The sequence below is a fragment of the Pyricularia grisea genome, chromosome VII (genome assembly GCF_004355905.1).
Source record: "Pyricularia grisea strain NI907 chromosome VII, whole genome shotgun sequence".
Classification (NCBI taxonomy): Eukaryota; Fungi; Ascomycota; class Sordariomycetes; order Magnaporthales; family Pyriculariaceae; genus Pyricularia; species Pyricularia grisea.
Genome location: NC_044975.1, coordinates 948,867 through 961,024, shown reverse-complemented (window position 1 = coordinate 961,024; position 12,158 = coordinate 948,867). Strand labels below are relative to the sequence as shown.

The window sequence follows — 12,158 nt, the reverse complement described above, 5'->3', positions numbered from 1 at the left end:
GATCGTACCGCAAAGACTTTTGTCTTTTATCTTCCTTCCGTTACCAACAACCATAGAGAATGGTCGCCGACGTAATGACCGGTGTAAATCAAGGACGGTACTCAGCGGAAGAGAGAAAAGAAGAACATTGCTGCCTACTGCGGGCGACACAAAAAAAAAAAAAAAAAAAAAAAAAAAAAAAAAAAAAAAAAAAAAAAAAAAAAAAAAAAAACTAGTACCTGTCCTTGATTGCACATATATATCTGTTCCTCACTTTTGACAAGGTTGGGAATACGTGATGAATGACAAGCCATGTGACGAATGGGAATGAAAAAGATAATAATGGTAGTGGTAGTAGTGCGGTTCCACCAATGACAGAATGAATCCTTTTCTTCACGGTTTCCAGGAACCTGGGAAAAATCGGAGGTAACGTACGCAACAATCCTAGCAAGTCTAGGTAATTTGTTTTGTTTTTTTATCCTGTTCTCTGTATAATATAAATGAATTATACCCCCATACCCCCAAAACGAAACATGGTTGGTTCTCTATTCGTCCAGGTTGGGGGTTAACCAGCACTAAAAAGAGTAACGAAGAAAAAAGAAAGAAAGTCTGCTCACGTCAGACCACATTACCCGCATCCCTGGGAAATTTGTGATCGGATGTGGTGGTGCCATCTTGTCAGTTATCACAAAACGAAAAAAAGAGTTCGGCTGCGGTGTGTGCGTGCGTTTGTGGAGCGAACGGATTCGGCAGATGCGTAAAGGTGGGAAGGACAAGACGAAAAAAAAAGAGAAAAGAAGAAAAAGAAATTAGATTAAAAAAAAAAGAAGTTAAGCCACTGGTACGATGAAGGAAAAAAAAAAACACAAGTTCCCTACCTTACCTATCTAGGTACCTACCTTGCTGCCAAGCTGCTTACCTACTCTTTACATACGCGCTTTGGCAGATAACAGTGTCGATCACTGAAATAACAATAGAGTTGGCAGGAATCAAGGAATGAGAAGAAAATTAAGAGAGAGACAAAAAAAGAGAGAAATTGAGAGAACAAAAGAATACAAAAGCAAAAAAGAAAGATAAGCGAACCAAAAATATTCAACCTGGTCCTTGGGGCGTTTTTAGCGAGGGCTGAATGAAGGGGTCTGGTCTCCCCTCGCGCCCTTTGGAGAAAGAGGTTTAAATCCCAAGCCCCCCTCTTCTATCGTACTGACTACTTGCTCCGGAGCATGCTCCTTGGTGGCTTGGTCTTTGGTGCTGTAGGAACAATAAAAAAAAATGACGGCTGCTTGCAGCAGCATTGAGTAGTAGCTAACGTAGTGAAGAAAAAAAAAAAGGCTGACAAATAGAAGCCTGACAATTCTACCCAAAAGTCAGCTTATTGCATGCGATTGCGAGTTTTTGCTTAAATCCGTAGGTAAACCAACATTTGGCTTTACCTGGATTGCCCAATACCCTTCTTTTTTTGTTTCTTACTCCTTTTTTCGCAATCGTACGAAAAAGATTGAGCTGCAGTCATAGTGCAGTGTGACCGTCAAAAAAAAAAAAAAAGTCCCCCCCTGTTGTGTTTGCCAATCATGGCTTGCATGGTTCCTTGTGCTTCAAGGGAGGGGGCAGGGGGGAGGACCTAGTTATGCTTCTGTTTGTTGTTGAATTTTTTGCTTCTTCTTCCTGTCCCTTTCCATGTGATAACTCCGTAATGACCTTCGTCATCGCTTACCATGTACAGGACAAGCAGGTTGCTGCATCTTTCCTTTCGGGGCGGGGCCGGAGCTCGTACGAACAATTGAGTTATGCAGGTGCTTTTTTGTTGTTGTTGGTCTTGTTGTTCCCAAGTTGGTCCTAGTCTAGTACTCCGTATGTGCGGGTGTAAGAAAGGAAACCTGCATAATACCATCCAGGCTCAGGCGGGGCAAGAACAGCCTGGTAAACTCGGCTCTTTTTTTGCTTCTTTGTAAGCAAGTAACCGATCTAATACCTGATTGTCGAATAGAATGGGGAAATGAATGTGTAAGTGGGAATGAACTAATAGCAAAGGTCGAGAAACACAATTTCACTTTTTCATCTCACAAGGTACTTTACCTTTGGGGGTTCTGTTTCTCACCAATTTTCTTAATATCAACGCGAGAACTAACAACCAATCCAGTCTAGCGTACGTTCTTAGCACCCTCTGTCTTGCATATTATATCCCTTTTTTTTCTTGTTCATTTCTTAGTTCTGTTACGGCAAGAGAAAAAAGAAAGCTACATTTTGCTTCTGCATCGAAAATCTCACAACAACCTCACGGACCTGTCCTAAAAAAAGAAGTATCAATAGAACGAATCCCCTCGACGGACAGGACTCAACAGGTTGCACGAATCAAAGCACAAGAATACAGTCACGCCAAGTCTCAGGATGAGGCTAGACTGGCTTCTTTTTTTTGTGTGTGTTTGTGTTTCTCTATCAAACATTCTTACCCGGTTTTTGTATTCCCTTACAAAAACGCTACTAGCCGAAGAGTAGATGGGCCTCTTGTGTTGATCCACCTGCGCCATGTTTTCTTTTTCTATTCCCGTATTCACGGGAGAGGAGGGGACCTCCCTAGGAACCCCTTGGCGGTGGGCTTGTGAACCCGTACAACAAAGAAATAAAAGCTTTGGGGTTGGCGCTAGACAGAACTGGGCTACGATCTGATGACGGAGCGCCCTCACCTTTTTATTTTCCCCCAGTTTCTTCTGTTCCTTTCTCTTATTCCCCCCTCCCTTTTTTTTCCATCTTGCCGAAGATGATGACGATCAAATGACATGATCCAGTCAGATAACACAAAGAGGTTGTCTACCGGCCGGGGCGCCGGAGACTAGCAGCTCTTGCGTTGGGTAGAGAGCATTAGCATTAGGGGCATCTAACCACGTATGTACTTGCCGGACCGGGGATCACTTTCGGGGTGCTGTCCGTCCAAACCAGTCACGGAAAGGAGTCTTGGCTTTTTTTTTGGGGGGTACTTGTGTGTTCATGCGGGGTTCGGTTGTCATGGAATGCGGCTCACTCAAAGTATGCACATCAGAATTTATTGATCAGTAATTATTCGTATGTACGTAGTGTCGTAGGAATGCATCCAGGAAAAAAAGGAAGCTGGACCCTTCCTAAGCGAGAAGACTAATATTTTGATAATACTTTGTTCGTACCCACCCAGACCATATAATGCAACACTTGTTCTTACAGTAGCCTTTTTTCTCTTTTGCACCTTGATGGAGTCTGGCCCGGAGCATATAATACGAATACGTACAGTATTTGATGTTTCCTGTGTTACTGCCAAGTGTTTAGTCAGTAACAGAATATGCAATATTCCGTTGTCGTTTTCTTGGTTCTCTTTTTCTTTTTCTTTTTTTCTTTTTTTGCTTGGAGAACAAGAGATAGAGAAGAAAAAAAGGACAACAAAGATCCAGCGATCTGTCCATACGCCTGTATTTATTCTATTCACTTGGCAGGCAAAAAAAAAGAAACAACTGCAGGTAAAACGCGCGGTATTGTGCAGGCTGTGCATACCTCCATCTCCCTACTTTCCTTCCATGCAACGACGTGGATCCCTCCAAGAAAAGCGATTCGCCCATCAAAAAAGGGCAAAAAAAAAAGAACACAAAACCACTAAAAGCGGACCGAGAATCCTAACAAGCTGGCGAAGCAAGGCCAAGCAGTACTGTATGTATGCATGGTAAACTTGTGACGCGGTTGCTCTTAATTGGTTACTTCTGGGGGGTCACTCTGTTTAGTTCTGCAACTTCTGCTTTCATGTTTTTTTTTTGGGGGGGGTATGTCGATGCGGAAAGAACACCAAGATGGACAAGGGGAGAATCAGAAGAAGCAAAACCAAAGAAATGAAACATCCCCGTAGTATAACAAGCCTAGATCGTTAACAATACACCTCTATCACTCACTTGCTTGCAGTAGCATCATCGTGCCAATCGAGGCTATCAAAGACACGTCCCTTGGCGGGGAAAAGCCGCACGATCCATTCCTCATCTGGGCAAACTGAGGAATCGACGGCTATCGTAGCGGGCAAAAAGAAAAAAAAAACCAATCAAACAGTGGGGGAAACCCGGCAATTCGGCCGCCCACGGGTTGCAAACAAAATTAAATAAAAATTATTCGGGTGGGAAAAGCTATTACGGCCGGTGTGAAAAGTGAAGTGGAAAAGGGGGATTTCGGGCTGGAATGGAACAAAGTTGGGTACAGTTGGGTAGTACAAAGTGCTCTACGTTCCAACTCAAGACCGAACCGGCACCTGTAGGAAAACTTGACAGATGGGAGAAAGCAAACCAAGGGTGGGAAGGGTACGACGGCCGAACATGCCCTTGGAAAAAAAGGTCATCTGAGCTGTTTTGATATGAGCAATGATCAGCAAAAAAACCGCCGGCTTATCGATCCCTCAACCCGAAGAAAAAGGGAGCAGGAAAGAAAAAAAATAAAGGCCATGCACTCGAACAAGCGCCGGTTGTTTCGCCACTTGCTGCACTCCTACACAACTCCTCCCTACATACGTTTCCTGCACGTTCATGCAAGCCTCGACATGAAAGCGCTTTCCAGATCCTATCATTGACTTGCGATTTCCCCCTCACTGGAAAGGTTGTAAGCCCTCCAAAATCACCGTCCCCCCAAAAAAAACCGTTCGTCAAGATCTTTGCCGGCAAGCTTGTACCCACCGGCATAGTACCATGCGATACGTTTTCCGGCTTCCACCTTGTTCCTTTCTGTCCATCTCCCCAATAAAAGTGAACAAGCCAACATCGGAAGCGATCCAATGGCAAAATAGCCTCAAAAAATCCCAAAGGGGTGGTGTGTTGTTTTGCTACTAAGCAACCAAGCCATAGGCCACACAGGGAACGAAAAGAAGAACAAGAAGCAAAAGAAAAACAAGACGATCCCGAGTATACGCCACCGGCGCCCTCCGACTATACAATAACCACGTTGGAAAAAAAAAAAAGAAAAAAAAAAAAAAAAACCTCTACGCACGCCTCTTAGCAGCATTGTGTACGGATCGTACGCCCCCCTCGTCGCTTGCATAATGGGTGCTGTATCTCTTGCAGCAGAGTATCAAGTGACCTCTGGTCTTGAATACATTTTGTCGTCGCCATGTCAGTCCCCCAGGACTTTTCCAGAACACGAGCACCCCCCATCTCCTCATGTCCAAAAGGACTACCAATTGTACGAAAAAGGGCGGTTTGTCCGTTTAAAACGCCCGCAGTTGTGTGAACGCCAACCTCGGACTTGGTAGGTCAATACCCAAAGCAGAGAAAGGTCTCGTGTTAAACGACGTTTAGCTTCAAACGTCCGGACCGGGCCGGCCTGCTGGTCGTCAGTGCCCAAGCTCTAAAGTCAGTGCCAACCTCGCACCGGTTATCATTAAGCATCTATTCATCCTAGCTTGTGGCCGTGACTACTCTAGGATGGAAAACAATCAACAATCCCGAAGGCAAGGTAAAGTAAACAAACCAGAGTCGCGAGGAAGGGTACTTGGCATGACGTGAGCACATCGCAGTAAGAAACCAGTGCTTTGCCGGCGTATCTACCAGCAAATGAAGACGCGTAAAAGCTTCCAAGCATTAACTTCGGCTTTCTAGTTTGGGTCTCATCGGTTGTCGGCTAGAAAAATGGTAAACAAAGTGCACCGATGTGTGTGTGTGTGTGTGTGTGTGTGTGTGTGTGTGTGTGAAATGAAAGACAAAAAGAAAAGGGGAAAAAAAAGACAGAAACTCCTCGTTTTGATGATATCTTTCCAAACATTGAACTTCCCCTATGCTCCCGGAACCAATACCTCCATAACTCTCTCGTCCCTTTGTCTACCGGAATCGGGCTCTGCACCGTCCCATAACCTCTCCTTGGCAGACCAACTCGGCGCTAAACTCGGAACCATCCAGCGTAAGGTAAATGTCAAAGTACACCCTGTAAAATGTTCCCTGTGGTGTGTCCATGCGCTCAAAGTCTTTCTCTAGATTCTTGCGCGAAAGGTCCGAAGTGAGGGTAACGACCTCCTTGATACCTATACATCCGAGTATAATGATTAGTCTTCTCATCTTTCAACCTTGTTGTGTGAGTGCGCTAGGGAACAGTCAACTTACGAGGGTCCTTGGTGTACTCTGGGCAAACGTCGTCATCGCAGGCGTACAGAATATCCTCATACATGAGCGTTGCGCCCGGTGCGACCTGCCTGAAGAATGAAACTTTGACCGGCTCTCCAATCTTAACTTTTTGTCCCTTTTGGACAAAGATTTGCCTGGTAAATTTACACCTATCCTTTCCATCGAGGGACGGGACACGGTAAGCCTCGGGATGGTAGCCTTCCTTAAACGGCTGCAGCGTTGCCATGAGGTAGTGTCGTCGAGCAACACGGTGTGTAATGACCCTTTCTGTGATACCGGCAGTGACCGCACCCTTAACGATGGCAGCCACTGAGTCCATGGGCCGTACAACCTTGGACTGGAACTGCGGGGGCACATGCAGCTTGATCTGCTGGAAGAGATACTCGGATGCACCGAAACCACCAACCACCAAAATGTTCTGGAGCGTCCTGTTCTGCGCCTGGATGGCAATGATCTGGTTGCGCACGAGCTCAAGAATGCGATTAACTACAGGCTCGAAGCACTGCAGAATCTCCTCGTTGGTGAAGGTCATGTAACCCTCCTCGATGCCTGCCTCGGGGAACTCGGCCTCGATACCGACGTCGACGGCCCACTTCTGTCCGTTGTTACGGAAATCCGCCTTTATACGGTTCTCAAAGTCCATGATGCACTTGGCGTACACACGACCAGCAGTCTTTGAGCCGTCGGGGAGCTTCATCTTACGAATCTTGGTACGCAGGATGTTGCTGAAGTTACGGTTGAGTGCCGTAGATCCGCAGGAATCACCGGAACCTGCAGTACACTCGGCTACTGTGAATGGGTTCTCATCCTCAACCTCGTAGGCGATCAAATCGACAGTACCACCACCACAATCGACAATAAGCACAGCATCGTGCACCTTGAGGTTGAGCAGACCGGTCTTGGAGCAAAACAGCGCCGCAGCCTCGGGCTCACTGACCAGGGTCAGCCTGTTGTCATTCTCATCGCGGAGGAAGCCAGCCTGGATGGCGGCCGCCCTTGTTGCAGCCTTTCCAGCATCGTTCCAGATGGCGGGGACTGTAAGGTAGTAACGGATGTTGCGTTCTTCTCGGTTGAAAACCTCGCCCAAGGTTTTTTGAAGGGCCGAGCGCATTGCCTGGCGAAGCTTGAAGAGGTAGTCGGCGGCAACGTCGATTTCCGACTTGCCCGGGGGCAGGGGAGGCAGGTTGATGGGGTCGATGTAAGTGTTTCCTGACAGCATCAACTGCAGCTTGAACCACTCGACCTTTTGCACACCCGGTTTAGGGTAACCGGTGGGTGCAAGCGCATCGGCAATATCGGGGCCCCATCCGACGACCTTTTGGTATTGGTCGTAGTATAGGACAGTGGGAATCTGTGGCGTAATGTTAACCAGATACTCGAAGGAGTTATATTGTGGGGAGGAGGGATAAGGCCACCCAAGCAGAAACCATAGCTATGCAAACAGCTTTGCCATGTGTTGTATGTGTCCTTCCAATGTGAACTTTCTCTTCTCACCTTTTGTTTTGTATATGAACCAGCGCCAGGCCACTCAGTAATGATATCCTCCTTTGCCTCGTTGTTCGTCGCGAACGCGAAGGCGACACCGGAGAAGGTTGTGCCCTAGAACAGACAAAAAACAAGGTCAGTAAGATTGACAAATACCAAAAGCCTGCATCATAACATGCACAGATAGATTAGTTTGCTTACAAAGTCAATGCCGACAATCAATTGAGCCTTGCTTCTGCTGTTACCCTCAACCTCGGCGGCAGCACTTCTTTGGTATGGACCACCAAGGGGCATGTTACCCTGTGGCTGGGGAGGACCCGGAGGCGGGTACCCTTGGGCACCAGCGTAGCCCGGAGGGCCACCAGCACCGGGAGGAGGGCCACCCATGGGCGGCGGGTAGCCGGTGACGCCCTGGGCGCCCGTGTTGATCGGAGGGGGACCGCCAATCATTTGCGAAGGAGGAGTACGAGTCTGACCTTGGTTGAGAGGGCTCTGGCGACCGAGGGGAGGAGGACCGCCTTGGGGAGGGTAGTTTGCCGTATAACTAGGCGGGCGAGGACCGGCGCCCGGATGATTCATTGGCAGACTTTGTTGGGAGGAGGTTGAGGCAATCGAGGGCGCAGGACCGGCAGCAGGGCGAACGTTGGCAAAAACGGGTGGAAGCTGGGGCGGGCCGGGTGGGATCTGCGAGGGGGGACCAGCGGGAGGAGGGGTGCCGGATTGCGAGTTTGGTTGCTGGGTCGGCGTGTCGGGTCCTTGTTGAATGCTGGCAGTTGATCGACGTTTTCCAAAACCCAAGGCTTTGAAGCGCGAGTTCATAGAACTCATATGGAATGAACAAGTGGCGTGCGCTTGTCGAGGGTGGTGACAGGAATGTTACGAGGGCCCAGGTCGAAGGGGGGGTCAGGCAAGATTTGGGTTGTGTCAGCACGCCCAGCACAGACGAGGGAGGGGCCGATTTGGTTTTGAGAAATGGAGACCACCAAGCGTGGGCGCCGGGTTGCGTTGACTTAAGACGGCTCGACTGCAAGGGACCAGGCCGACGCAGGACCAGACCAGGACGTCGCTCTGTCGACTCGAGTCAACCTGAGGATAGTCGGGGGCGGCGGCACTACCACACCAACCACATGTGCCTTGGGTGTCCTGGACAAATGTCGAATTGAAGCAGACAGTAAGTAGACCCTGTGGCAAATGGCAGGACTTTGACGGGGAACACGGCGGGGAAAGGTCGTGCAAGACTGGCGGGCTGGGCTGGTGGTATTCTAGACGCAGGGCAGGCTGTGGTGGATCAATCATAAGCAAAATGCGCGGCAGGCCGAGCAATAATAGCAAGCAACAGCCGGGCGGCAAAAAATACCTGCCTACCTTACCTTCCTGGTGAGGGGGAGGGGCGAGCAACAGCGATTCCAATCAGTGAAACAATCAATCCACAATGGACGTGTCTGGAAGGCAGCAAGGAGTGAAAAGTTAGCGAAAGACCACTTAGGTTTTTTTTTCTTTTCCGTTTTGATTAGTGGGCTGACTCTGTTGAATGCGACTCTGAATTGCGAGGTGATGAGATGCGGAGCTCTCCCGAGTCCTACGTGAGATGGTGCTCGTGGTGCTGCAGGCAGACAAGCAAGCACCTATTTCCAGGAACCCCAGGACGACCAACACTGGGGCTAAGGGCAGCAAGCAGCTAAAGGCGGGCCGATGTACCTCAACTACCAGGAAAGGGGCTGTACCATCCATACCTTATCTTCCCAGTGGGTGACAAGCGGCACAGCACGGGCAGCACCAACGAAACGGTCGTGACAGCTCCAGGAGGGCCGTCCTATTGGATGGAATTGTAGTGGGGGCCCCGCAGCCGCAGCTGTGCACGAATCTCCACTTTCTGAAGCTGACTCTTGCTATGTTCGACTTGGAGGAACTTGATGAGAAGTCAAGCTACCTCCCTGTTTGGTCAATTGTGTTCCGACTCCCGGGAATATTCCGTTTTGTTGTGTCTTATAAGCTCTAAACGGGGATAAGCTCCCTTCTATTTCCCCCTTTTCCCCCGAAATAGAGCTAGTGGTTTTCAGTAGCGGCAATTGACGAGTTTGGATCTTGCTTCTGTCGATGGACGGGACCCAAAACCGTCTCGTAGCGTCAATGGACGTGCAGTGCAGCTGACTGCTTGCTGGTAAGGCTGAGGTACCGGAATGAGGTGGGGTCGGGAATAAGATGTTAGCGTCGGTAGGTTAAGATGCCATGGAAGTCATTAGATGGCACTTACGGCATTGATGAAGTGCGGGAGGATATCAGGAGCAGATATATTCAAATAAATCCCGTTTCCCTCGAGAAGAATTACCGTGTAAGGGTAGTTGTCTGGCTGGTCATGTGAAAACGTTCTTTTGAGGTAGAAGGTGAACAAGAAGATTGGAAGCTGACGTTGACATAAGTCAATAGTTAAGAAATGTGATGACACGAATGATGGACACAATCTAACAAAGATCGACCAATGGCTCCCTAAACATCCGTCCTGGCTCACTAATCCGGCGTTCCGTCTTTGTCAGAAAGGAAGTCTCTGTTGCATTTAATTCGAAGGGGGTGAAGCAGTTTACATCATATTGCAATTACCTCGTTGCTTTTTTATGAGGCTGCTTTCTTGAGCCATCAGAAGCAGTGACGAAGTTTGTCTATGTTGACTATGATCTAACAAAGTGAAGGCTGATAGCCACTGCGCACCTGGGAAGGTAAGTTAAAGTATATGTCATGATATATAGGTAGGTACCTAGGTACCTACTCTAGACACCTAGGTAGGTATCTACTTCGTAACCTGCACCAACCAAAGTTCGGATGGTGGATATGCGGTTGGGGGCCTTGTGTGGTAAAGTAATCCACAGCTTACTGAAGAAGCCACATAAATGTTACATGAATGTACCTTACTTTAGAAAATGCATAAGCACTAGGGCTAAATATGCGTTTGCTCCGTATAACATACGCTTCTATTAGATCCATCCAATTCCCGGGGAAATATATGAAAAAATTGGCTGGATTACCACAGAGACAGCTAGATAAACGTCATCTGCGTATACGATCAATCAGCCGCTATACAGTTAACACCGCCAAACTTAGTGGGGTTGACCTCTACTCATTCTTAGCGCGAAGAAGGATGCCAGAGCACTCTACTATGGTAAACATCGGTCGCGAAGGAGGCAAATTGTGGGACCAGGTCTTGAAGTGTGCACTTGGGCGGCCCTATTCCCTGACAAACCCAATCCAGGACTTTTTTTTCTGGGTCCAGTACCCTGGCCCGTAGGACTTTATCCCGGTGGCTGAGGGCGTACGTGGTAGGTCCTTCCGAGCGACTGCGGGCTGCCAGTCTTGCCAGTGTCTGTTGCAGGAGGCAGTGGTGCTGGCTCAGCCGCACCTTCGAACCCCGCATATGGAACCAAGTGAGCCTCGAGGATTCAAGGGAATCAACAATTCCTTTCAACTCTTTAGGTGTCATCGTAAACATTACATAGGTAATGAGGCAGGAGTTAGGAATTACAAATTCACAAGAACGCTAAAATCAGTGGCAAGAACCATTAGGCTACCGGATCGACCCGAGTCTCAGTTCGGTGGGGGTAGGAGAAGAATACACAGTACATAGTAAGGTATTCTTGATACGGTACCTACATATCTTGGCATTATGAGCCACGGATTCTTTGGTTGCTGAAACTCGCCATGCTACGGAATCCTTACTCTTCCACCCTGTTTTATGCGACACGATGGCAGCTTGTGATGGGAACGTGACACCTCAGCAAATCCGCCCACGGTTCGACAAACGTCTCGGCCGGCCACCACGAAATTTATCCTTGAGCCCTATTGGTTGTACTTGTATGCTCAGATATCATATCTGCCACTCATCTCATTTGCTAGCACATAGTACACTTGCAACCTACCACGACGACAACTTGACGAAAACTATTAGCCGAAGTATGCGCTATATGCGCCAGGTATGCAGAGCATAATCTTAACGGTCAGTCTGGTGCATGCTTGCTGCATTTTGTACATTCGTCCCGAATGGATGGCTTTTGTAACTATCTTAAAGATAGTAACAGTATAAATAGTCGCTTGAATATATTCTTCTTCGGTAAAGAACGCCGGCATTTTTTTTCTTTTTTCTTTTTTAGGAGCGTCCTCGCCTAACGCGTAAAAGAATAAATAAATATGCGTCGAGACCCTAACTGTCAGTTTGGTATTTTAACCTCGATGCGGACCCTACATGCAGTAGCCGCCCACATGGATGGCTTTTAGTCTTTGCTCAATATTTTTGGCATCTGCAGATTTTGAAGTGTGCAAAGTGTGCCCGTGTCCCCTGAAAATCACGGTAATGCCCTGACCCTGGAGACCTTACCAAAAGTGACCATGGTCTTCTAACCACTAAGCAAATCACCAGGTTTGCGGCTGGGTTCGGATATGCACGACCTTCGATGATGCACTGGTCTAGACCATTACGTCCTTCGTATTTCAGCTCCAACGGGTGTCAGGGGTGCCACGTGATATAATAAATCTCAAAACAATGGTTGTGCAGAATTATTGAAACTGCAACCCTTCGGATGTCACTGAACAACAAGA

The 12,158-nt window shown here is 48.0% G+C and overlaps 1 protein-coding gene across 1 annotated transcript; it reads right to left on the bottom strand.

Moving 5' to 3' along the window:
• Positions 1 to 5,553: 5,553 nt before the first annotated feature.
• PgNI_10315 (uncharacterized protein) lies at positions 5,554 to 9,219 on the bottom strand. Its single transcript, XM_031130288.1, has 4 exons — positions 7,776 to 9,219; positions 7,584 to 7,688; positions 6,069 to 7,440; positions 5,554 to 5,989 (listed from the first exon to the last, which is right to left on the bottom strand). Exons 1-4 carry the CDS (start codon positions 8,400 to 8,402, stop codon positions 5,790 to 5,792), a joined length of 2,304 nt encoding a protein of 767 aa, XP_030980366.1. The 5' UTR covers positions 8,403 to 9,219; the 3' UTR covers positions 5,554 to 5,789.
• Positions 9,220 to 12,158: the final 2,939 nt, after the last annotated feature.

Coding starts and splice junctions, on each gene's coding strand:
- PgNI_10315 (XM_031130288.1), bottom strand. CDS start 8,402: ATGAGTTCTATGAACTCGCGCTTCAAAGCCTTGGGTTTTGGAAAACGT. Junction 7,689..7,775: donor TGATTGTCGGCATTGACTTT/GTAAGCAAACTA, acceptor TGTCTGTTCTAG/GGCACAACCTTCTCCGGTGT. Junction 7,441..7,583: donor GTTCATATACAAAACAAAAG/GTGAGAAGAGAA, acceptor ATTACGCCACAG/ATTCCCACTGTCCTATACTA.